At 44.5% G+C, this 22,848-nt stretch overlaps 1 protein-coding gene across 1 annotated transcript in view; it reads left to right on the top strand.

Moving 5' to 3' along the window:
- GPR158 (G protein-coupled receptor 158) overlaps window positions 1–22,848 on the top strand; it is a 309,748-nt gene that overhangs the window by 58,734 nt on the left and 228,166 nt on the right. The window contains exon 2 of the mRNA XM_040352535.1: window positions 9,459–9,564. Coding sequence (XP_040208469.1) covers window positions 9,459–9,564 — 106 coding nt within the window. The remainder of the gene's footprint in view (window positions 1–9,458; window positions 9,565–22,848) is intronic.

The following is a 22,848-nucleotide window of genomic DNA, read 5'->3' on the forward strand; positions in this document are numbered from 1 at the left end:
TCGCGGCATAAGGGCGCGGAATTCAAATGCGGCGAGTAGGGGGCGTGTTTCATTTAAATGAAGCCCGTCCCCGCGCCAAACAAACTGCGCATGCCCCGTCCTTCAAAACTCCCAGGGTGCATTGCTCCAAATGACGTTGCAAGGACGTCATTGTTTTCGACGTGAACGTAAATGGCATCCAGCCCCATTCATGGACGACTTACGCAAACGACGTAAAATTTTCAAAATTATACGCGGGAACGATGGCTATACTTAACATTGATATATACAAAAAATATTGCGCTACTCGGAAAAACTGTATACTATATATCAGTGGTTGTGGGCAGCCAACATACCAATGGATAATTGTGCAAAAATAAAAAATATATAAAATGTAGCGCCAACCTATGTGAAAAAATTTTTTTATCCACAAAGTGGCCCCAAATGGACAGACACCCTGTAGGGAAATATGTCCAAAAACTTCACTGGGTACACGATGGGAAAAAGATCATATATACCATGAACAAAAAACAACTGATGATCACGGTTAGATATGAATAAGTGAACCAACAAAGGTAAATAAAGTAATTAATAAGTCCTGTAAAAGTGTATGACCACAAATACAATTTATAATTGAAAAAGTCCCATGTATATATGTGGGGGTGGTTCTTTATGATACATTCATAGCTTGTGACTACGTTCAGATATTTCCCTCAGTTGAGAAAACAACACCACTTCACACGGAAAGGCAAAAACCTCTTCTCATGGACATTCCTTGGTAAGTTAAAAGATGAATACTCTTACCGACTCCCGTTGACCCACATCTCACCGTACGGTGGGTAGGTCTCCAAGGCTTATATGGGCTCAGATACCCTCCAACAGCACCGATGAAGGAAGAAATCCTGATTCTGATGTTCCTGAAGGAGATTGAAGTATTGGCCCCAGGAGCGTCCGTGAGATGGTGTGGAATAAACACTCCAGGTTTCAGAGGGAAAAAAGGGAAAAAGAACACCTCCTCATAGTGTAGAAAAATTTAATAAAATCTCTCAAAAGATATAAAAAATGTTCCACAGCAGAGAGAGAATCCAAACAGTACAGATGTATATAAAAGTCCCGACAGATAAAAAGTTCCACACTTAGGTCACCATAGCAGGTCACATCACCACAGCAAATCAAATCAAGAGAATCAAGATCAAATGGCGTAGTGAAAATGATTGGAGTCCAGTGTAGCCGACCGGTTTCGTCCTCATAGACTTCTACTAGGGCATGGAACTGGACTCCTTCACCTCCACACGCCTATAAATAGCCCCCATAATTGCCTACCTGTTGTCTATGCATGCCACGCCGTTCCCATCCAGCGTGCGTTCCACAGCCTGTGTCCCTTCCTGCGCTCCACGCAGCGGAAGTGAGCCACAAGGATCTGACGAATTGTAGGGGGTAATCACAAAAATCTCCTCCTCCTGTTTCACGTGTATCCCTCTGTCCAATACGAGGGAGTGTGAGTGGATAGCCCCGCCTTGCACCCGCTGTCCAATCCGAGTCCAGGGCTCAGCACAATGCTGTCCATTGCTGAACTGGTCATCCATGGGGCCGGCGATGACGGAAGCGCTAGCAACTTTTTAATTGAAAAGAAGAAAACCCGATTGTCCAATTTAGATAAAGAGATTAAGGAGATTAGAGAGAAACTTCTTCCCTCTAAATCCACTACGGAATATACCACACTATCCACCAATTTGAGGAATCACCTGGAAAAGGAAGAACGAGAACAAAAGAATAAAAAACAGAAAAAATATGCGAGAGATTTTGCTGACTATGCGGCTTGCTCAGTCTTTAGCTGGCAAAACAAAGATAACATTGGGACAGGTGTAGGTTCTTCCAATTTAGAGATGGAGGTTTCCCAACCCTCAACCAGTGAGGCTAAAGTCCTCACTTTTTCCCATCTCATACCAGCTTCAAGCTTTCCCAGCAGAGATGCTGGATACAATCACCAAGCTGGCCCTCGAACCCCTAACCAACATCAGGGAGGTCCCGCACCCAAACATAAAGGGAAGGGCAAGGGACCTAGAAGGAGTTCACATCACTCACGAGACCCATCCCGAGAACACTACACCCATGACCATTCTCCATATAGAAGGACTGATTCCCATTATTACCCGCCTAGGACATATGGGACACCAGGAAGAGGCGGTGGACCCTACACACCTAGGAATGACTATCCACCCAGACATTATGATCCTTACTATGGATATAATGGCAGGGAGGATGATCATTTCGACAGACCTCCTTACAATTACAACCTGACCCAACCTAAGTCTGCCCAACCGGGGGATTTTCACAGGGGTCAGGGGAATTATCCGAAAGGGGGAGAACAAAACGGGGGTCGAGAGGGGGGCGGCGCGCCCGGAAGAAAAAGACAAAGAGTTTAACAAGCACTGGGGTCTTCAATCTGAGCACGATTGAATTTACCGATGCTGAAAAGTCCGTCTTGGACAAGGGCCTGAAATTTGTTCCTCCCAAAGGTCTTAATAAATTTCAGACATTCATCGATGTCCAAAAATTCACACGAAGGTTGAGTATCCAGAGGTATTTCATTTCTAACCCCATGAGACCCAGTCTTCCAGAAGTTTCTACTGTTAGACACACGGGACTCTCAAACCCATCACTCTTTAATCCACCTTGCCCTTTGGCATCAAGTATTAAAGTCTTTAGAGACCTAGTTTTGAAGGATTTAGATGAGCTCCCTATAAAAAGGTCTTATTCCGATCCCAACATTAAAAATGGCCTAAAATCCTTGTGCGAGAGGAAAGATCTTGTAGTCCGCCCAGCGGATAAGGGGGGGGGTATAGTAGTCCTTGACAAGTCTGCCTACAATCTTGAAATGTCCAGGATCTTGGGTGATCACCAGACATATGTAAAGTTACCTTCCAACCCCACTACTGGCTTTACTACCTCTTTAAAAAAACTTGTGGACAAGGGTGTACAGAGAGGCATACTTGACAAGAAAGAAAGATGCTATTTAGTACCTAAGGTGCCACGCATACCCGTCATGTACTACCTGCCAAAAATTCATAAGGACAACATGTGCCCTCCAGGGCGGCCGATCATTAGCGGCATTAATTCTGTGACATCAAGGCTAGGGAAGTACATAGACTTCCATCTCCAACCTATAGTTAGAGAGATTCCGTCCTATCTCAAGGACACTCGGCATACGATCGCCAGGTTGGAAGAGGTGGAGTACACGGATGACATTATTTTGGTCACTGCAGATGTGGCATCCTTGTACACCAGTATAGCACATCACTTGGGGTTTCAAGCGGTAGACTGTTTTCTCAATAGATCTTCAGAGCTCCCCATTGCACAGAGGCTGTTTATTATGGACCTTCTTAGATTCGCAACGACCCATAATTACTTTTGGCATGCTGGTGATTTTTATTTGCAACAAAGGGGAGTTGCAATGGGGGCTAAATTCGCTCCCAGCTTGGCCAATATATTCATGGCCAAGTGGGAGGAGGATGTCGTCTATGCTGCAGAGCGGCCGGAGATAGTTCTCTGGGCGCGGTACATAGACGACATCCTCCTCCTTTGGCGAGGAGACCGAGGATCTCTGGATGAATTCATGACTTACCTTAATGGGAATCAAGTCGGAATTAGTTTGACCTATGAGGCTAGCTCCACTAACATTAATTTCCTGGATCTAGAAATCTTCGTGCAGAATAATCAATTACAGACCAAAACTTACTTTAAGAAGACCGATCGTAACGGGTTTATCCCAGTTGATAGCTGCCATCATCCGTCATGGCTGAAATCAGTTCCACGTAGCCAGATTCTAAGAATCCGACGTAATTGCTCCAATTTAGGGGACTTTAGAGATCAAGCAAATGTCCTTAAAAGGAGATTTGTGGATAAGGGTTACCCTGAGAGCAATATTGAGGAGGAAATAGAACGGATTTCATACATAGATAGAACAACTTTAATAAAAGAAAAAATTAGGTCGGCCCAAGAAAATAGGTTTAAGAACTCCTTCTTCACAACATTTTCTATACAGCATAGGCAGATCAAGTCTATCATCCAGAAACACTGGAAGGTACTAAAGAGTGATTCTACATTGGGACCAACCCTCCCAAATGATGCTGCCGTGATCTATAGGGGTGCCATGTCTATGAGAAACCAGATCGCACCCAATGTTCCTGACCCCCCCATTAAACCAACCTTCTTCCCTCTTTCTAAGGGGTATCACCCCTGTAGGAAGTGTAAGGTATGTGTTTATAATGTCCAGAAAAAGAAGTCTGTCAGCTTTAGGTCCACCGTCACTGGGATGGAATTTCCCATAAAACAATTTTCCACATGTGCCACGAGGTATGTGGTATACCTCCTCACCTGCCCTTGTGGAAAACAGTACGTTGGACGTACTATACGGAATTTTTCCACAAGGGCAGGTGAACATATTGCCAAGATACTTAAAGGCTATCCAAAACATACGGTCCCCAGACACTATTTGGAACACCACGACAAAAAAGTGGAAGGGACCATGTTCCAGATTATCGACCATTTTGTCCCCCACTGGCGGGGTGAACCCGCTACTCGTGGGGTGTCGAAGTTGGAGGTGTTCTGGATCTACCAACTTAAGAGTTACACGCCCCATGGCCTCAACGTGGAATGGGACGTGAACTCTTTCATCAATCAATCTTAATAGTCTGATAAACAGTCCAGTACAGCTTTATAAACCCCCTTTCAATAATGGTTTTGACTGAGCTGTTTATGTATTGTAGTATATATTTTTTCTGTTTCCCCATGAGTTTTACCCATACACTTGCTAACGCAGTTGTTAGACGTTGCACACTTGTATTCTTGCATGTACACGCCAGCTATGACCTTCCCACCTATGGGACACTGTATACCAGTATCCGTCCCCATAGGAGTTAATGTACTTGTTCCGCAGCGAAGGGTTAACGCTACTGCGCTAAATCCCTTTTCTCCCAATGAATCCTGGGATGCTCACGATGGAACGCACGGCGTCACCAAGTTCTAACGTGGGTGACACGCATGAAGCGGTCACGTGGCGCCGACACTTCCGTCGTTGTGGTGGAGTGCACGGCGTCACTACGTCTGGACGTGGGTGGCGCGCATGGAGCGGTCACATGATGCTAGCGCTTCCGTCATCGCCGGCCCCATGGATGACCAGTTCAGCAATGGACAGCATTGTGCTGAGCCCTGGACTCGGATTGGACAGCGGGTGCAAGGCGGGGCTATCCACTCACACTCCCTCGTATTGGACAGAGGGATACACGTGAAACAGGAGGAGGAGATTTTTGTGATTACCCCCTACAATTCGTCAGATCCTTGTGGCTCACTTCCGCTGCGTGGAGCGCAGGAAGGGGAACACACAGGCTGTGGAACGCACGCTGGATGGGAACGGCGTGGCATGCATAGACAACAGGTAGGCAATTATGGGGGCTATTTATAGGCGTGTGGAGGTGAAGGAGTCCAGTTCCATGCCCTAGTAGAAGTCTATGAGGACGAAACCGGTCGGCTACACTGGACTCCAATCATTTTCACTACGCCATTTGATCTTGATTCTCTTGATTTGATTTGCTGTGGTGATGTGACCTGCTATGGTGACCTAAGTGTGGAACTTTTTATCTGTCGGGACTTTTATATACATCTGTACTGTTTGGATTCTCTCTCTGCTGTGGAACATTTTTTATATCTTTTGAGAGATTTTATTAAATTTTTCTACACTATGAGGAGGTGTTCTTTTTCCCTTTTTTCCCTCTGAAACCTGGAGTGTTTATTCCACACCATCTCACGGACGCTCCTGGGGCCAATACTTCAATCTCCTTCAGGAACATCAGAATCAGGATTTCTTCCTTCATCGGTGCTGTTGGAGGGTATCTGAGCCCATATAAGCCTTGGAGACCTACCCACCGTACGGTGAGATGTGGGTCAACGGGAGTCGGTAAGAGTATTCATCTTTTAACTTACCAAGGAATGTCCATGAGAAGAGGTTTTTGCCTTTCCGTGTGAAGTGGTGTTGTTTTCTCAACTGAGGGAAATATCTGAACGTAGTCACAAGCTATGAATGTATCATAAAGAACCACCCCCACATATATACATGGGACTTTTTCAATTATAAATTGTATTTGTGGTCATACACTTTTACAGGACTTATTAATTACTTTATTTACCTTTGTTGGTTCACTTATTCATATCTAACCGTGATCATCAGTTGTTTTTTGTTCATGGTATATATGATCTTTTTCCCATCGTGTACCCAGTGAAGTTTTTGGACATATTTCCCTACAGGGTGTCTGTCCATTTGGGGCCACTTTGTGGATAAAAAAATTTTTTCACATAGGTTGGCGCTACATTTTATATATTTTTTATACTTAACATTGAGTACGCCACCAGATAGCAGCTTTAACTATACGCCGAAAAAAGCCGAATGGAAACGACGTAAAAAAATGCGACTCCCGCTCGTACGTTCGTGGATCGTCGGAAATAGCTAATTTGCATACTTGACGCGGATTACGACGGGAACGCCACCTAGCGGACGCCGAAAAATTGCATCTAAGATCCGAAGGCGTACGAAGACGTACGAAGACGTACGCCTGTTGGATCTAACCCAGATGCCGTTGTATCTTGTTTTGAGGATTCAAAACAAAGATACGACGCGGGAATTCTGAAATTACGGCGGCGTATCAATAGATACGCCGGCGTACTTTCTTTGTGGATCTGCCCCAAGATGTTTATTTTTTTAAGCAGTGAGATTGTGAAAGATTTTTGAAATGTTTTTGTTTGTAAATAATCTCAAATCTATTTCACAAACAGCAATACTAAGAGCCGGTTCACACTGGGGCGACCTGGTATCCGACTTCAAGTCGCCCCAAGTCGCGAAAATGAATGAAAGTGAATGAGAGACGTCTTAATGTACACTACTGAAGTCGCTCCGGCTTCAGAAAAGGTTCCTGTACTACTTCAATCCAACTTCTAGGCAACTTGTACCCATTTATTTCAATGGAAGTCGCCTCAGAAGTCGGATCACTGTCTTAACTGAAGAAACAATACGGGAAGATAACATACATTTCTCAGGCAAACCCCTCCCACAGAGCTGATTGTTGTTTGATTGGCCACTGGAAAGCCTCCTGTCCTGGAGGCGACTTGAAGTTGCCCGATGATTTATACTCAAGTCGTGTCCAAGTTGCCTCCCAAAGTCGTGCTGGAAGTCGTGTTGGCCCCGTGTTAATGGGCTCTAAATAAATGAAAAAATCCAAACAGGCTAAATGATTTTATTACAAATATAAGCACACAACCCACTGCCCAATAATCCGGTGATAATCCACACCAGGTTCTCCTCCTATAAAAATAATATCTTTGTTGCTTTGATTTTGTTATTTCAATAAATGGATATTTAGAGCAGGCTTAATTACTTCTATTTTCCAAGCATTTAAATTGCACATTTATTTAAAGAAAAAATTTGTCACATTAGCCAATATTTTTAGACATCTTCATTTGCTCAGTTTGGGTTGGGCCTTAAAATGTGCAGATAGCTTCCCTCGTTGCTGTAATGAGCACATGTTTTAAATCAGTTAAAGCCCAATTAAACCCGTAGTTTAAATTAGCTAAATACATTCTAAGTACATTATTATTATATAGGATTTATATAACATGGGCAGTTTACGCAGCGCATTACAACTTGAGGGTAGACAGTACAAATACAATACACTTTAATACAGGAGGAATCAGAGGGCCCTGCTCCTTAGAGCTTACAATCTAAGAGGGAAGGTCAAGAGATACAAGAGGTAATAACTGTGGAGGATGTGCCAATGGAGAAAATAAATGTACAGTTGTTAGGTGGGGGCCAGATAGGCTTCTCTGAAGAGATGAGTTTTCAGGGACTGTCTGAAAGTGGACAAAGTTGGAGAAAGTCGGGCAGATTGGGGTAGAGCATTCCAGAGGATAGGAGAGGCTCTGGAGAAGTCCTGGAGGTGAGCATGGGATGAGGTGACAAGGGAGCGCGAGAGCAGGAGGTCTTGGGAGGAGCAAAGAGAACGATGTGTTTGGTATTTTGAGACTAGGTCAGTGATATAGCTGGGGGCCAGGTTGGGGATGGCTTTGTAAGAATTTTATTTGTTGGTTGAGTGGCAGCCAATAAAGGGATTGGCAGAGAGGGGTAGCCAAGTAGTTTGTAAGGTGAAAGAGCCTGGCAGCAGCGTTCATGATGGACTGAAGTAGGGATAGCCTTTTTAGAGGTAAGCTAATGAGTCGGAAGTTGCACTAGTCGAGGTGAGAGATGACCAGGGAGTAAAATAGAAGCTTTTTGGTGACATTGTTTAGGAAGGGGCGTATTGTGGAGATGATGGGGTGCCAAGCTTTGGACAGCGATTGGATGCAGGGCCAAAAGGATAGTTCAGAGTCCCGGATTACACCTAGGACCTTGGCAACGGGGGGGGGGGGGGGGGGGGGCGGATTGATAGTTGAGCCGTTGATTTGGAAAGAGAAATCAAGGGAAGAGGCATGTGGGGGAGGAAATATCATGAGCTTGGTTTTGGATAGGTTGAATTTGAGGAAGTGGTGGGACATCCAGGCTGATATGTCTTTAGTAAGTTGGTGATGCATCAAAAAGGTGTTCAATGTCTTACAGTTTCTTTTCTTTCTAAATTGGGTCCAGTATTAGGCCCTATTCACACTTGCCAATGAGGCACTTAGCAATTAGATGCATGAGACCCAGCCAGTGTTACTTCGGGCAGAAGCCCCATTAAAAGCAATGAGAGGCTGACGGCTCCCGTAGCTATTCATGGCTACCCGCATGTAATCACTAATTGGCCCTGGACTGTCTGCATCCAGGGCTGATCATTCATAGGTACCGGTAATTGATTACACAAATATCTACAGGAGCTGTTAGCCTTCCATTTCTTTCAAAGGGGCTTCCACCTGCAGTCAATCACCAGAAATTCCCCACTGGGTCTTCCACTATTAATCACTGATGACCCCATTTACCAGTGTGAGCAGAGCCTAGGTAGAAAAGCCTCTCCCCTTCCAGCCACTACAGAGTGGGACAGTCTGATTGCAGAGGTCCGACACATCCCCTACTGGGTCAGACCTATACCTCTGCCATGAGTAAAAGTCATGCTTCCTGCTGGTTGGAGAGCTCTGGCTCTAATTCAGCAGGAGGTGTACAGACATTACTGCTTTCCCACCGGGAACAAGGGTCCTACGCTGAAGCATGCTGTCAGGGGACAGGCTTTTCTACTCAGGCTGTGGCCGCTTTCTAAAGAAAATGAAATGTAAAACTTTGCACAATGCGCTTGGAATGTATTTAGCTAATTTAATCTGAAAGTAAATTGGATTTTAACCATTATATTTAAAGTTGCATTAAGTCAAACAGCTGCAAACACAGGTTAACACATACAATATCTAAAACATTATTTATGAAATGCAGACTGTTTCCCTTAAAATCGTTTTTCTTTTTTTTTTGCCAGGGGAGTGCTTAAAGTGGATGTGAACCTGCAAAAAATAGACATTGACCAGTGCTCCAGTGATGGATGGTTTTCTGGAACTCACAGGTGTCAGCATAACAGTTCAAAGGTGAGGAGCAATAATGTCATAAATTGTAATGTATTGCTTCAATATGACATGCAAACTGACTGTAATGATGTGCAATGCAATGCTAGTCTGTATTATTTTTAAGATGGTCAGATACCTTCCTGAAAATATTACGATAGCAACCTACTTAGTCACTATGGAGCCTGGAGGCAAACTGCCCCAAGGTAGAATTCCCCCCATCATCTCTTGCCTGAAGCCTTTTGTGTTGCTACCATCGATTAGGATTTTCCTGCCTGTTCTTGGTTTATACATAATGTAAGCTGCTTAAACCTGTTCTACAGGCAAACAGCCTAATTGACAGCTGAAATACATATACACACATACATATGCATTAATTGTTTTGAGGATTTGTAAAGGTTTTCTGCCAGTTATGTGGTATGGATACACCTGCCAAGCAACATAGTTAGGTCACTGTCCTATTTTGTCTGCTGTAGTTAAAGCGGAGGTTCACCCTCAAAATTAACTTTCCAGCATCCTTAAAGCGGAAGTAAACCCATCAATTTAACAGTTTGAAAAAGCAGTTACATTCCTGGCATGCCGGGAATGCTAACTGTCACATTGGTTGTGCTCTCAACCAAACTGTCAAACCATCCAATGGCTGGTGTCATAACTGATCACATGTGCAGCATCATGGCAGTTGAAGATTAAACAGAGGCCAAGACTTAGCAGCCGTCAATCAACTCCTCTTCACTTAGAAACGCCCATTCCCCGCAGGATTCCCCGCTCGGAGCCGGTAAACAAGGGCTCATATAACGATAAGTACAAATAAAAAAAATTAAAAAACAGCATACTGCAGATGTTGGCAGTATGCTACAGCTAATGTAAAAAAGTGGATTTTTGGGTGAACCTCCGCTTTAAGCCATACAGGCTGGTTACCAGTCTGTCCCCATCCTGTGATTGGACAGCAGGGGAGAAGCAGAACACTGATGGAGTCACAATGCTTCTTCCTCCTGTAAAAATGGTCAAATGCTTTATGACAGCATTCTGTGTAAAATTGTGTTGAATGATTTTTAACAAATGATAACTGGATTCAAGATAGCTGGCTTAAAGTGGTATCAATCTCAACTTGTACATTTTGCTCTACTGGTAAGCTTATAATAAGTCTTACCTGCAGGTACCCTGGAAAGCCCCTAAACCCGCAGGGGCAGATCCACATACCTACGCTGCGGCCGGCGCAGATGTCAGATACGCTACGCCGATGTAACTTACTTTGATTTGGTTTGAATCCTCAACGAATTTGCGCCGTAAGTTACGGCGGCGTAGTGTATCTCTCGCGACGTAAGGGCGCGGAATTCAAATTGGGCAGGTAGGGAGCGTGTTTCATTTAAATGAAGCGCGTCCCAGCGCCAAACGAACTGCGCATGCCCCGTCCGTCAAAACTTCCAGGGTGCATTGCTCCAAATGACGTCGCAAGGACGTCATTGTTTTCGACGTGTACGTAAATGGCGTCCAGCCCCATTCACGGACGACTTACGCAAACAACGTAAAATTTTCAAAATTATACGCGGGAACGACGGCCATACTTAACATTGAGTACGCCACCAGATAGCAGCTTTAACTATACGCCGGAAAAAGCAGAACGGAAACAACGTAAAAAAATGCGACGGCCGCTCGTACGTTCGTGGATCGTCGGAAATAGCTAATTTGCATACTCGACACGGATTACGACGGGAACGCCACCTAGCGGACGTCGAAAAATTGCATCTAAGATCCGAAGACGTACGAAGCCGTATGCCTGTCGGATCTAACCCAGATGCCGTCATATCTTGTTTTGAGGATTCAAAACAAAGATACGACGCGGGAATTTTTAAATTACGCCGGCGTATCAGTAGATACGTCGGCGTACTTTCTTTGTGGATCTACCCCGCACTGTTTAGTAGATACTAAAATCGACTCCATCAGTAGAGCATGCACAGTTACCTCTTCATTCATGGAACAATGCCTGTGCCGTGATTGCAGGGAGTGCTGTGCTGAGATGGTGAGTTCCCGTGCGTATGCGCGCGGGCGCAGGAGCGACGTCATCGCAGCCCAGAAATTCAAGCGACTGGACAATGTGAACCCAGAGGGGAAGACTGGGCGAAAATGAAAGCGCCAGGGAAAAGTTTAACAGGTAAGTCTGTCATAATGTGTATCCCAGCACATTATGGCATCAACGACCCGGAGGCCATTTCAACAACAAAAAAATACAGATTTAAAGGGTTTCTCTCCTTTTTAAAGCTGCCCCTTTCGGTACAGTTACACTTTTTCTTGTAGCTTGCAGTATAACCCCCCCCCCCCCCCCCCCCTCCATCAGCCATCTTTTCTTAGTCCAGCAAGCAGTGCCGGGACAAGGTCATATAGAGCCCAGGGCAAACATGCCAAATTGTGCCACCCCCCGCCCAAGATGTATGGGCATTATGTGTCAACGAAAATCTCCTCTCCCTCAAATAAATTAAGTACTAATCTGCATGCTAACCCCCTAAGCATAAATCCCCCTCCTTCCAGTACAAATCCCCCCCCCCCCCCGAAATTCCCCCTCCCAACACAAATACCCCTTGTTGCTTTGTGCACTAGTCCAAATCATTTGGTGGAGGGGGGATTATGGTGTGGAGTTGTTATTCAGGGGTTGGGCTTGGCCTCTTAGTTCCAGTGAAGGGAACTCTTCAGGTGTCAGCATACCAAGAAATTTTGGACAATTTCATGCTCCCAACTTTATGGGAACAGTTTGGGGATGGCCCCTTCCTGTTCCAACATGACTGCACACCAGTGCACAAAGTGAGGTTCATAAAGACATGAATGAGCGAGTTTGGGGTGGAAGAACTTGACTGGCCTGCACAGAGTCCTGACCTCAACCCAATAGAACACCTTTGGGATGAATTAGAGCGGAGACTGAGAGCCAGGCTTTCTCATCCAACATCAGTGTCTGACCTCACAAATGTGCTTCTGGAGGAATGGTCAAACATTCCCATAGACACACTCCTAAACCTTGTGGACAGCCTTCCCAGAAGAGTTGAAGCAAAGTTGTAACAGCAAAGGGTGGGCCAACTCAATATTGAACCCTACGCACTAAGACTGGTATGCCATTAAAGTTCATGTGCATGTAAAGGTAGGCGTCACAATACTTATGGTAATATAGTGTATGTATATATATATATATATATATATATATATATATATATATATATATAAATATATAGGCCCGGATTCAGATACAATTGCGTATCTATCGGCGGGCTTAACGTATCGCAGATACGTTACGCCGCCGTAACTTAGGGAGCAAGTTCCGTATTCAGAAAGAACTTGCGCCCTAAGTTAAGGCGGTGTAGCGTATGTGGTCCGGTATAAGCCCGCGGAATTCAAATTCTCTATGCAGTGAACGTGTTGTACGGTAATGAAGGCTGACCCCACGTAAATTACGTTTTTGGCTAACGGCGCATGGGCCGTCCGTGAACGTATCCCAGTGCGCATGCTCCAAATTAACCCGCAAAAAGCCAATGCTTTCGACGTCAACGTAAATTACGCCCAGCCCTTTTCGCGAACGACTTACGCAAACAACGTAATCGGCGGAAAATTAGACGCTGGCCCGACGTCCATACTTAACATAAGATACGCCTCATATAGCAGGGGTAACTTTACGCCGGAAAAGCCTAACGTAAACGACATAAAAAAATGCGCCGGCCGGACGTACATTTCTGAATCGGCGTATCTACCTAATTTGCATATTCCTCGCGTAAATCTACGGAAGCGCCACCGCAAGAGTGGGGGTTTTACTGATGACTTCTTCATCCTGATAGGGACTTGAAAAGTCATCAAGATGAAGATAATCCACCTCTTTTGTTCCCCATATTTCAAAACTAGTTAGCTTTGTGTACTTGGTCAGATCCTCACAATAAGTGTCCCACTGCTCCCAGTGAGATGTTAAGGGTGGACTGTTTCCAAGGATACCAGTAAATGAATCAAATATTTCAAAGTCTTTGCACTCCTCCAACAACTGAAAATTCTCTGCTGGGTTTTGTTGGTATCCCAGTTCTCTGTCCCGAAAAGTCGGTATGTTACTGGCCTGACTCCCAGCCTCGGTCTGCTGTCTCTGAAGCTGTGTCACGATGGCCTCCATTTTCTGTTTTGACCGCCCCATCCTTGCGGTGTTGCACACAGCAACCGGTAACAGAGTTCACAGCAGAGAGGAAAGAAGAAAAAAATGTGACTCTCCTTTCACAGGTACACAACCTGTATGCCACACAGTCCATCAAAACAAACTTCTGCGCAATGCAGTTTGCCTGGCTGCCACACACAGCTAGCAGTAGTTCCTGCTGCGACTCACCACAGAGCAAGGACCTGGATTCCACTGTCTTAGTGCCCGCATTCTCCACCATATGTAAGGGGTTAGCACGGTAGCGGGGTGTGTGACCACTTGGATGGGTTCACCACACACTGAATTTATACAGACTGGCAGTCGAAGACGGTTGAAAACAAAGTTTTTGGTTTATTTTTCCATCTTGCTGGAAAACGATTGCAAGCATCCAAACAGCATAAACAAAATCAAACATAAAATAAACCCTAGCCACTCTGGGCGTCTACCTTCCACACAGGAACCTATCTATGGAGTCTGACTCAGCCTAGCGCTGGGCAGACAGTGCTGGTCATACAGCACAAAACAATAGTCTTTTGATTTTTATCACACAGAAAAATCAATTCTCTCCTCCCCTTCTCACAAGACCTTCAGTTACTGCTCGCTTTCCTCACAAAGCTTCAGAATGCAGCAATTAGTGGTAACCCTATGGGCTACTTATAGAGGCCTTAATTGCCTCACTCTGAACAGCTGCCCTTAGCCTTCCTGGCTACATTTGTAGCCGACGCCCGATAATGATTGGTGTATTGTCCAAACAAGGCAGAAATGTATCTCCCGTCTGTGACAACACCCACAGATTTACCTGACTTCCTGTCACACTACTGATACGCCGGCGTAACTCTCTCTGAATCTGGCTAATAGTGCTGATCTATAAGGATATAGATGCCTCCTGCATGTATCCTTACCTGTAAAATGTCTCTCCCTCTGTCTGTTATAAGAACTGAAAAACTGCAGATTCTGTGGGTGGATCTGTTGTCTGGACCACGGTGGGTGGAGTCGTGATGTCAGTAGACTCACCGCCCACCTCTACACTCCCCTTACACTGAATTCTGTTATGATCACTAACATCCAGTCAAAATCCAGAAAAGTAACCACATGACTTCAGAAAAGGAGTGGGGGTGGGAATTAAAAAAATAATGCCTGTCTCAGGCTAGTGCATGAGATGTGTAAATAACCAGTCATTCACAGCAAGGGGGAAGAATGGACAAAAGTTTTCTTCTGTTTGTCGTTTATCTCACTGAAAAAAGAAAATAGGATTGCTCAGAGCTGGATTACCTTTGTGGCAAGACTGGCCACAGATAATAGGAAATCTTAAAAAAAAAGTTAGTTGGTCATGCACAGTAGTGCTTGGTGATGGATATTCACAGTTGCTCGTTTTCCTTTGAGGTGCTGTCTAGTATCATGTTGGCAAAGACACAATATACAATATATTGTAATTTTCATAAGTTCTGCAGCCAACCTGCAGGAGCCCAGGAAGTAAGGATGGTGGATGTCAGGGCCATATTTCCTTTACTGGAGCCAGTAGGCACACAACCATTGGCACACAAAGTAGCACTCCTCTGCTGGGATCACTTTCTTTGGCACAGAATATTTTCTAGCTTTCTGCCTGGTGTTAATATAATTTGATATTTTATATATGAGATGACTGCTGATGATAAAATGAAACTGTGTGTGGCCAATAACTCTACAGGGAATTCTTTGTCGCTGTTGCATATAGGCACAGGCCTAGAGTGCCCAATGTTAATACCGTCCCTGAGAGAGTTGGGGGGAGTCGGCACGGTGGTAGAGAAAACCCCTTACCTTCAAGTCCTGGGTTTTAACTTTAATACATCTACGGAAAAGCTGTTAGTTTGAACAATAAAAAAATCATAATGTTTGTTGTGCCATGCCTGTCCAATTATTTAATTTTGCTCCAGTGTATATTTATTACCTTGAACTCAATGTGATGTTTGTGAGCCTGGTGCTTTATTTTCCTCAGTGGAAGCCATCTAATTGCATTTTCCTCTTCATGCACAATATATGTTACTGTCGTTTCTTGTTTTTTGAGACTAATTAAACCCAGCATGGTTTAGGTTTCCTGTAGTGTCTTTAAGCTACAGAAACCAACAGAACAAGCTGACAAGTCCAACTTTCTTATTAGAAGCCTTTGAATTTACAAGCTGCAGCTGATTATATTTTTGTATTAAAAGCTCAGTCCACTCAAAAACCTACATTGGAATTCCAGATAGATACTCGTTATGCAACCACCAATTAGCTTCTTTTGTCCCAAGGACCAGTGGAAAGATCACTGCACTGAAGTTTGCAGCTCTAAACCGTTTGCCAGTAATAATGTACCAGGAGTGAAAAGGCCAAGAGGCTGACAGAGATACCTTCAAAATGGCCATGGAAAATGTGCCAAGCTGGGAACTCTTTTTGTATGCATTTTCATCTTATGAAGCCCAAAGTAACATTAAAGCCAAATGCCGCGCACACACGATCGGAATTTCCGACAACAAAACCATGGATTTTTTTCAACGGAATGTTGGCTCAAACATGTGTTGCATACGTCCACACAAATGTCAGAAATTCCAAACGTCAAGAACGCGGTGACATACAACACTACGACAAGTCGAGAAAAATTAAGTTCAATGATTCCGAGCATGTGTCAAATTGATTCCAAACATGCGTAGGATTTTTGTGCGTCGGAATTGCATACAGATATTCAGAATTTCCGACAAGAACTTTTGTTGTCGGAAAAATTGAGAACCAGCTCTGAAACATTTGTTGTCGGAAATTCCGACAGCAAATGTCCGAAGGAGCCTACACGCGGTCAGGCCCCGTACACACGGTCGGACAAAACCGATGAGAATGGTCCGACGGACCGTTTTCATCGGTTCACCGCTGTACACACCATCAGTTCAAAATCCGATCAGGTCAGAACGCGGTGACGTAAAACACACGACGTGCTGAAAAAAACGAAGTTCACTGCTTCCAAGCATGCGTCGACTTGATTCTGAGCATGCGCGGGTTTTGAACCAATGCTTTTCTGTACTAACCATCGGTTTGGTCCGATTGGGCAGCGGTCCATCGGTTCGGTTTTGAAGGATGTTTTAAAATTTTGGACCGAAGGAAAACAGACCGATAGCCTATACACACGGTCGGTTTGGTCCGATGAAAATGAACTTCGGTTCATTCTCATCGGACCAAACCGACCGTGTATACGGGGCCTTAGAATATACAACCAAAAGCTTGCATCTAACATTTGTTGTCGGAAATTCTGATTTTGTGTTCGCATAAGTGTTTTTTTCATAAACCAGATACACATATTAGTTACATGTATAATTTTTTTTTTAATACATTTCTTTCCCTAAGGTTATTTTTCTAGGTGCCCGCCAGCCATGCTGATGCACTCAATAATCTTTGACCGCTCACTGTGCCCCCAGGACCTGTATGAGTCTCCTGTACATGCACATTCCTGCCCTGTACTACAGCTCTTCGCGCAGCCGCTGCAAGCTCTGAATGCACAGGCAGCTTGAGAGGGGCACCAGTGCTAGTTGCCCGTGCTAATGTGGCCTTAAGGGGGGTGCACACTATGAGACAATCGGAAGAAAAATTTCGTACAAGGCACGATCGTTCGATTTTCATTTAGTGTGTACACAACTTTCCGATTCAGACTTTGCAAACAAAAATTTCTGAAGGGATAAAATTTCTTCTTGTACATTAACAGAACAAACTATTTTAGTTTAAAGGGGTTGTAAAGGTGTATATATATATACACACATATATATATATATATATATATATATATATATATATATATATATATATATATATATATTTGTCATACTTACCACCACTGTGCAGTTCATTTTGCACAGAGTGGCCCCAATCCTGGTCTTCTGGGGTCCCTTGGCGGCTGTCTCAGCTCTTCCCCGCAAGAGCTGACCCCCTTCTTTGGAAGCGCTCTCCCAAGGGGGTTAGCTTGCGGGCACGCTCCCCTGATACAGCCGGGCGGCTATAGCTGTATCACTCGGCCCCGCCCCCCGGCACGCTGTGTCATTGATTTGATTGACAACAGGGGGAGCCAATGGCTGCGCTGCTATCAATCTCCAATGATGAGCCGCCTCAAGCTGGGGGAAACCATCATGGGAACGAGCCCACAGAGGATGCATTAAGGTTACTTTTATTCACTACTAATGTTTGTCGATCCATCAATCTCACTCGTTCAATTTCTCCATCTAAAATAATTTTTTCATACCCCTTCTGTTGGAATTATTTTGACAAAGCCTGTGATTGGGCCAAGAAATCTTTTTCATAAGTACAATTCCGCCTCAGTCTAATAAACTGCTGTCTAGTAATATTGCACAACCACTGGCGATGTTGGCAGCTATCTAAGGGTATGTATGAGTTAAATAAATTTGCCACACTGGGAGCGAAACATGCCCCCATCGCTACTCCCTTAGGCTGCTTATCATACCAGAAATAATTCCTGGATAAACAAAAGCGGAGACTATTCATAGACTAGACGGTTCTTCAACAGTCCTTGGCTTCCCAGCATCGGCAAGTTAAGTGTGGAAAGTGGGCTGTGACTCCTTGCAACTTCACAGCCAGCTTTCCACTGTGCATGTTCAAGCCACACTGTGTCCTATGAATGGACCTGCGACGTGTCCCAGAAGATTGCGAGCATGGAGGGGAAACCGAAGTAGGAGCAGGTACCCACCAACATTTTTTTGTAATATGGCAGAGGAGGGGGGATGAGGAGGAAGAGCGGAACTTACCCTTTTGGGTAAAGTTACACTTTAAGGCCGGGTACTAACGAGCAAACATGTACGATGAAAGCGGTCCGTCGGACCGTTTTCACCGTACATGCCTGCCAGAGGGCTTCTGTACGATGGTTGTACTAACCATCGTACAGAAGTCCGCGCGTAAACACTACACGGGGCGTGTCCGCGTCGTTGCCGCAGCGATGACGCGGCGACGTGGGCGGGCCTGCCATTTAAAGGCTTCCACGCATGCGTCGAAGTCATTCGACGCATGCGAGGGACGGCGGGCGCTCGGACATGTACGGTAGGTCTGTACTGACGACCGTACATGTCCGAGTGGGCAGGATTCCAGCGGACGGTTTTAAAACACGTCCAGGAATATTTGCCCGCTGGGAAAAGGCCCGGCGGGCAAATGTTTGCTGGAATTCGGCCCGCTCGCGCCTACACACGACCGAACATGTATGCTGAAACAGGCCCGCGGACCAGTTTCAGCATACATGTTTGGTCGTGTGTACGGGGCCTAAGAGTTGGAAAACAGTTCCTGCACTTTACTAAGAGTGTTGTACTGTAGATACTCTTTAGAAACCTGTCTTGCACTTTTGCACTTGCACAACAAATAGCAGAATTTGCAACAGGTTCATATATGTGATGGTAAGGTGTATGAATCTGTCGTAACTGTGACAAAACTGTCACAATCAACTTTCCTGCAAAATGGTGGAGTTTTACAGGCAGAGAAACTTTTTGGAAAAGTTGGGAGAGTGATGTCCACATTTGGGATGGAGGCCAATTACTCATGGTGGATTGGACCACATCACTTTTTCTCTCTGAGTGATGTATCAAATATCAGTTTCAGAGAAACTGAAAGGCTAAGTTCACCTTCATAAAAAAAATGCACATATTTTTGCAGGAAAAAACCTTCTAACAATTTAAAGCGGAGTTCCACCCAAAAGTGGAACTTCCGCTTAGTTGCTCCCGCCCCCACCCTCTGGTGTCACATTTGCCACCTTTCAGGAGGAGGGGGAACGGGGACCTGTTTTTGGCAGGTCCCCTTCCCCACTTTCGGAAGATCAGGCTGTGGCCCCCTCCTCCTTCCTCGGCCAATCAGCTGCTGACTTTTATTTTTTTTCCCCACGGTGCTTTAAATCAAGTCAATCTATTACTACGCTCTCCACTGATTGACAATGCTGCTATAGATTACCATTTTCATAATTGATTCATCTGGGCAGTAACATAATGGGGTTAAAAAAACTAAATTAGCCCTTTATAGTACAAAAAGAGCAAATCCTTACTGTAAATATTACTTTCACTGTCCCACAGAAAACAATTAACCACTTAGGCCTCGTACACACGACCGAACATGTCCGCTGAAACTAGTCCGTCGGACCAGTTTCCGTGGACATGTTCGGTCGTGTGTAGGGCCGACCGGACAATTTTCATGCTAAGAAACATGTCCGCTGGAAGCCTGTCCGTCGGACATGTCCGACGGTCAGTACGACTCCTCGGACATGTCCGCTGGCCCGAGAACCAGCGCATTGCGTCAAAGTGATTTGACGCATGCGTGGAAGCATTGAACTTCCGGGTTCGTGCATGTCGCCGCATCATTGTCACCGCCACGTCACTGCGTCGTCACCGCATATTCTGTCTGCGGGGAATTTGGTCTGATGGTATGTACAGGTCCGCTCGTCTGTACGAGGCCTTACAGTAGCGATTTTTTGCTCTTTTTGTACTCATTTTTGTTTTTTTAACCCCATTATGTTACTAATTATCTCAGGCCTTGGTCACACCTCTGTGTTTTTTGGTGCTTTTGGCAGAAACGCACTACAGTGCATTTACATGGTTTCCTATGGGACACGTTTACATCCATGATTTTTTCAGCTGCTGTGTATTTGGAAAGGGCAAGGACTTTTTTTTACCGCAAAACGGTGCTATTTTGGTTCAATATACTTTAATGGAAAAGCTGCAAAAAAGCATGTAATGCGTTCTTGCGGCAATTTGTGTTTTTTAATCTGCCCACAAACAAATTGGCAATTTTTTTTTTTAAGGTTATTGACCGATTAATCGATTCATCGAGACAATAATCGGCCAACTAATCGATTATGAAAACAATCGTTAGTTGCAGCCCTAGAATAAATCATCGGCTGTGCAGCCACCACATCCAATAATTGGTAACCTGCAATATATAAAATGTTTGATCTTACACACTTACCGCTTGCCAACCTCCATATAGCACATTTACTGTTACAGGGTGCCTGCGCTGCGCTGGATCACATATATACGTGATCCTGCACTTCTGAGTACTGGGCGCAAGTGCATATGGCCGCCGGCTCGCTCCTGCTGTGATTTTAGCACCAGTGTTACCTTGGACACATTTTAGGCCAGTTCATATTTCATTTATAGATTTACAAAATGTCTATAATTTGTTAGCGATGTAATTATCCAGCTGTATTTAGGGTAAATAACAGGAAAAAACAATAATTCCTGCTTGAATCCCTTTCAGTAGTGCTATTGGCTGTAGTATAATCTGACAGCCTTGTGAATTTATTAATTAAAACTATTTAAAACCAGCCATTAGTCACCTTGCATAACCAGACAAATATCAATAGCTTGACTACGTGGTCATATTTTAGCAAGGTTGTGGAATCATTTTACCTGGGACAGGTTACCATGGAAACAGGCCTCTCATGCTATAGAAAAACATCATCATCTGCAGATTGCACTGCTCATTCAGCAAAATAAGGTCAGCATCAATTTAAGAATTAAGCTTGACTGAATGAATCATATGATTTAGGAAACATCAGTGAAACATAAATAGCAGTTATCTATAATTTCCCCTCTTGACATTTTATGTATTTCCAAAGCTTTCTTGCATTTCATCTGAATGTATCATTAGGATTAAATGGTTTGTCAATTAATTCTGCTTTCAAGATAAATGACAATGTCATATAAACATGTACATAAAACTAGACTTGAATGCATTTTAATTAGCAAAGAATAGCGTTAAAAACCATTTCAGTAGCTAAAAATGCAATAAATAACTTAAAATGGCTATGATTTTTTTTCTTGTAAAGTGTATTTGTGCTAGTTTTAGGTTTTAGTGGTGAATTTTTAGGGGTTTTAGGGTTCTGGTATATCTACACGAGCTGTGATTTTCACTGACTGCTAGTCAGTAACTAGAAGAACATTGATTATATGGTCAGGGATCTAGTCTGAGTTATGCTGTGTTGATACCGTGGTAATATACACTGCTTTAGGGGGTCTGATTTTTTAATTTTCTATCCAAGAAATTTATTTTGACTTTCTGTTGACCAAAATGCAAGAACTTGTAAGAGGCTGAGCTCAAAAAAGGCTGATATTGCTGATCTCTCCTTTTGAGAATGTTTGCTCTTGGCTTCTTTGTCTGACTTCTATCACTATTGAGCAAGCAGAGGAAAGGAATTCAAACAATTACTGGCACTCCAGGTTTGTGGCACAAACGTGTTGAACATATTAAAGGACAACTTCTTGAACACCCTGTTGCCCCTAACTTAGCAGCTGTCCTTTCCTGTAGTGACTCTGCAGCTCAGCTCCCCCTATTCCCTCTCTAATTATGATACCGCAGCTCAGCTTCCCCTGCTACTTCTCCCATTAGTGAATGAGCAGCTCAGCTCCCCCTTTTCCCTCTCTAATTACGATACCGCAGCTCAGCTTCCCCTGCTACTTCTCCCATTAGTGAATGAGCAGCTCAGCTCCCCCTTTTCCCTCTCTAATTACGATATCGCAGCTCAGCTTCCCCTTCTACCTCTCCCATTAGTGAATGAGCAGCTCAGCTCCCCTTTTCCCTCTCTAATTACGATACCGCAGCTCAGCTTCCCCTTCTACCACTCCCATTAGTGAATGAGCAGCTCAGCTCCCCCTTTTCCCTCTCTAATTACGATACCGCAGCTCAGCTTCCCCTTCTACCTCTCCCATTAGTGAATGAGCAGCTCAGCTCCCCCTTTTCCCTCTCTAATTATGATACTGCAGCTCAGCTTCCCCTGCTACTTCTCTCATTATTGAATGATCAGATCAGCTCCCTTTATTCCCTCCCCCATTAGGAACACTGCAGCTGTCATTAGTGGCATAGCAGCTCAGCTTCCCCTGCTTTTTCTCCCATTATTGATTCAACAGCTCAGCTTCCTCTGCTGCCCCTCCTATTAGGGAATCAGCATCTCTCCCTGTTTCCCATCCATTTAATGAATTAGCAGCCCAGCTCTTCCTGATCCCCCTCCCATTAGTAACATTGCATCTGAGATTCCCCTGCTCCCTCCCCCATTTGTGAATCAGCAGCTCTGCTCCACCTGCTCTCCCTCCCGATAGTGACTTAGGTGCTCACCTCTCCCTGTTCTTCCTCCTGTTATTGGCACAGCAGCTCTGCTTCTCCTTTTCCCTTTACAATTA

Source organism: Rana temporaria, chromosome 5 (assembly GCF_905171775.1).
Source record: "Rana temporaria chromosome 5, aRanTem1.1, whole genome shotgun sequence".
NCBI lineage: Eukaryota > Metazoa > Chordata > Amphibia > Anura > Ranidae > Rana > Rana temporaria.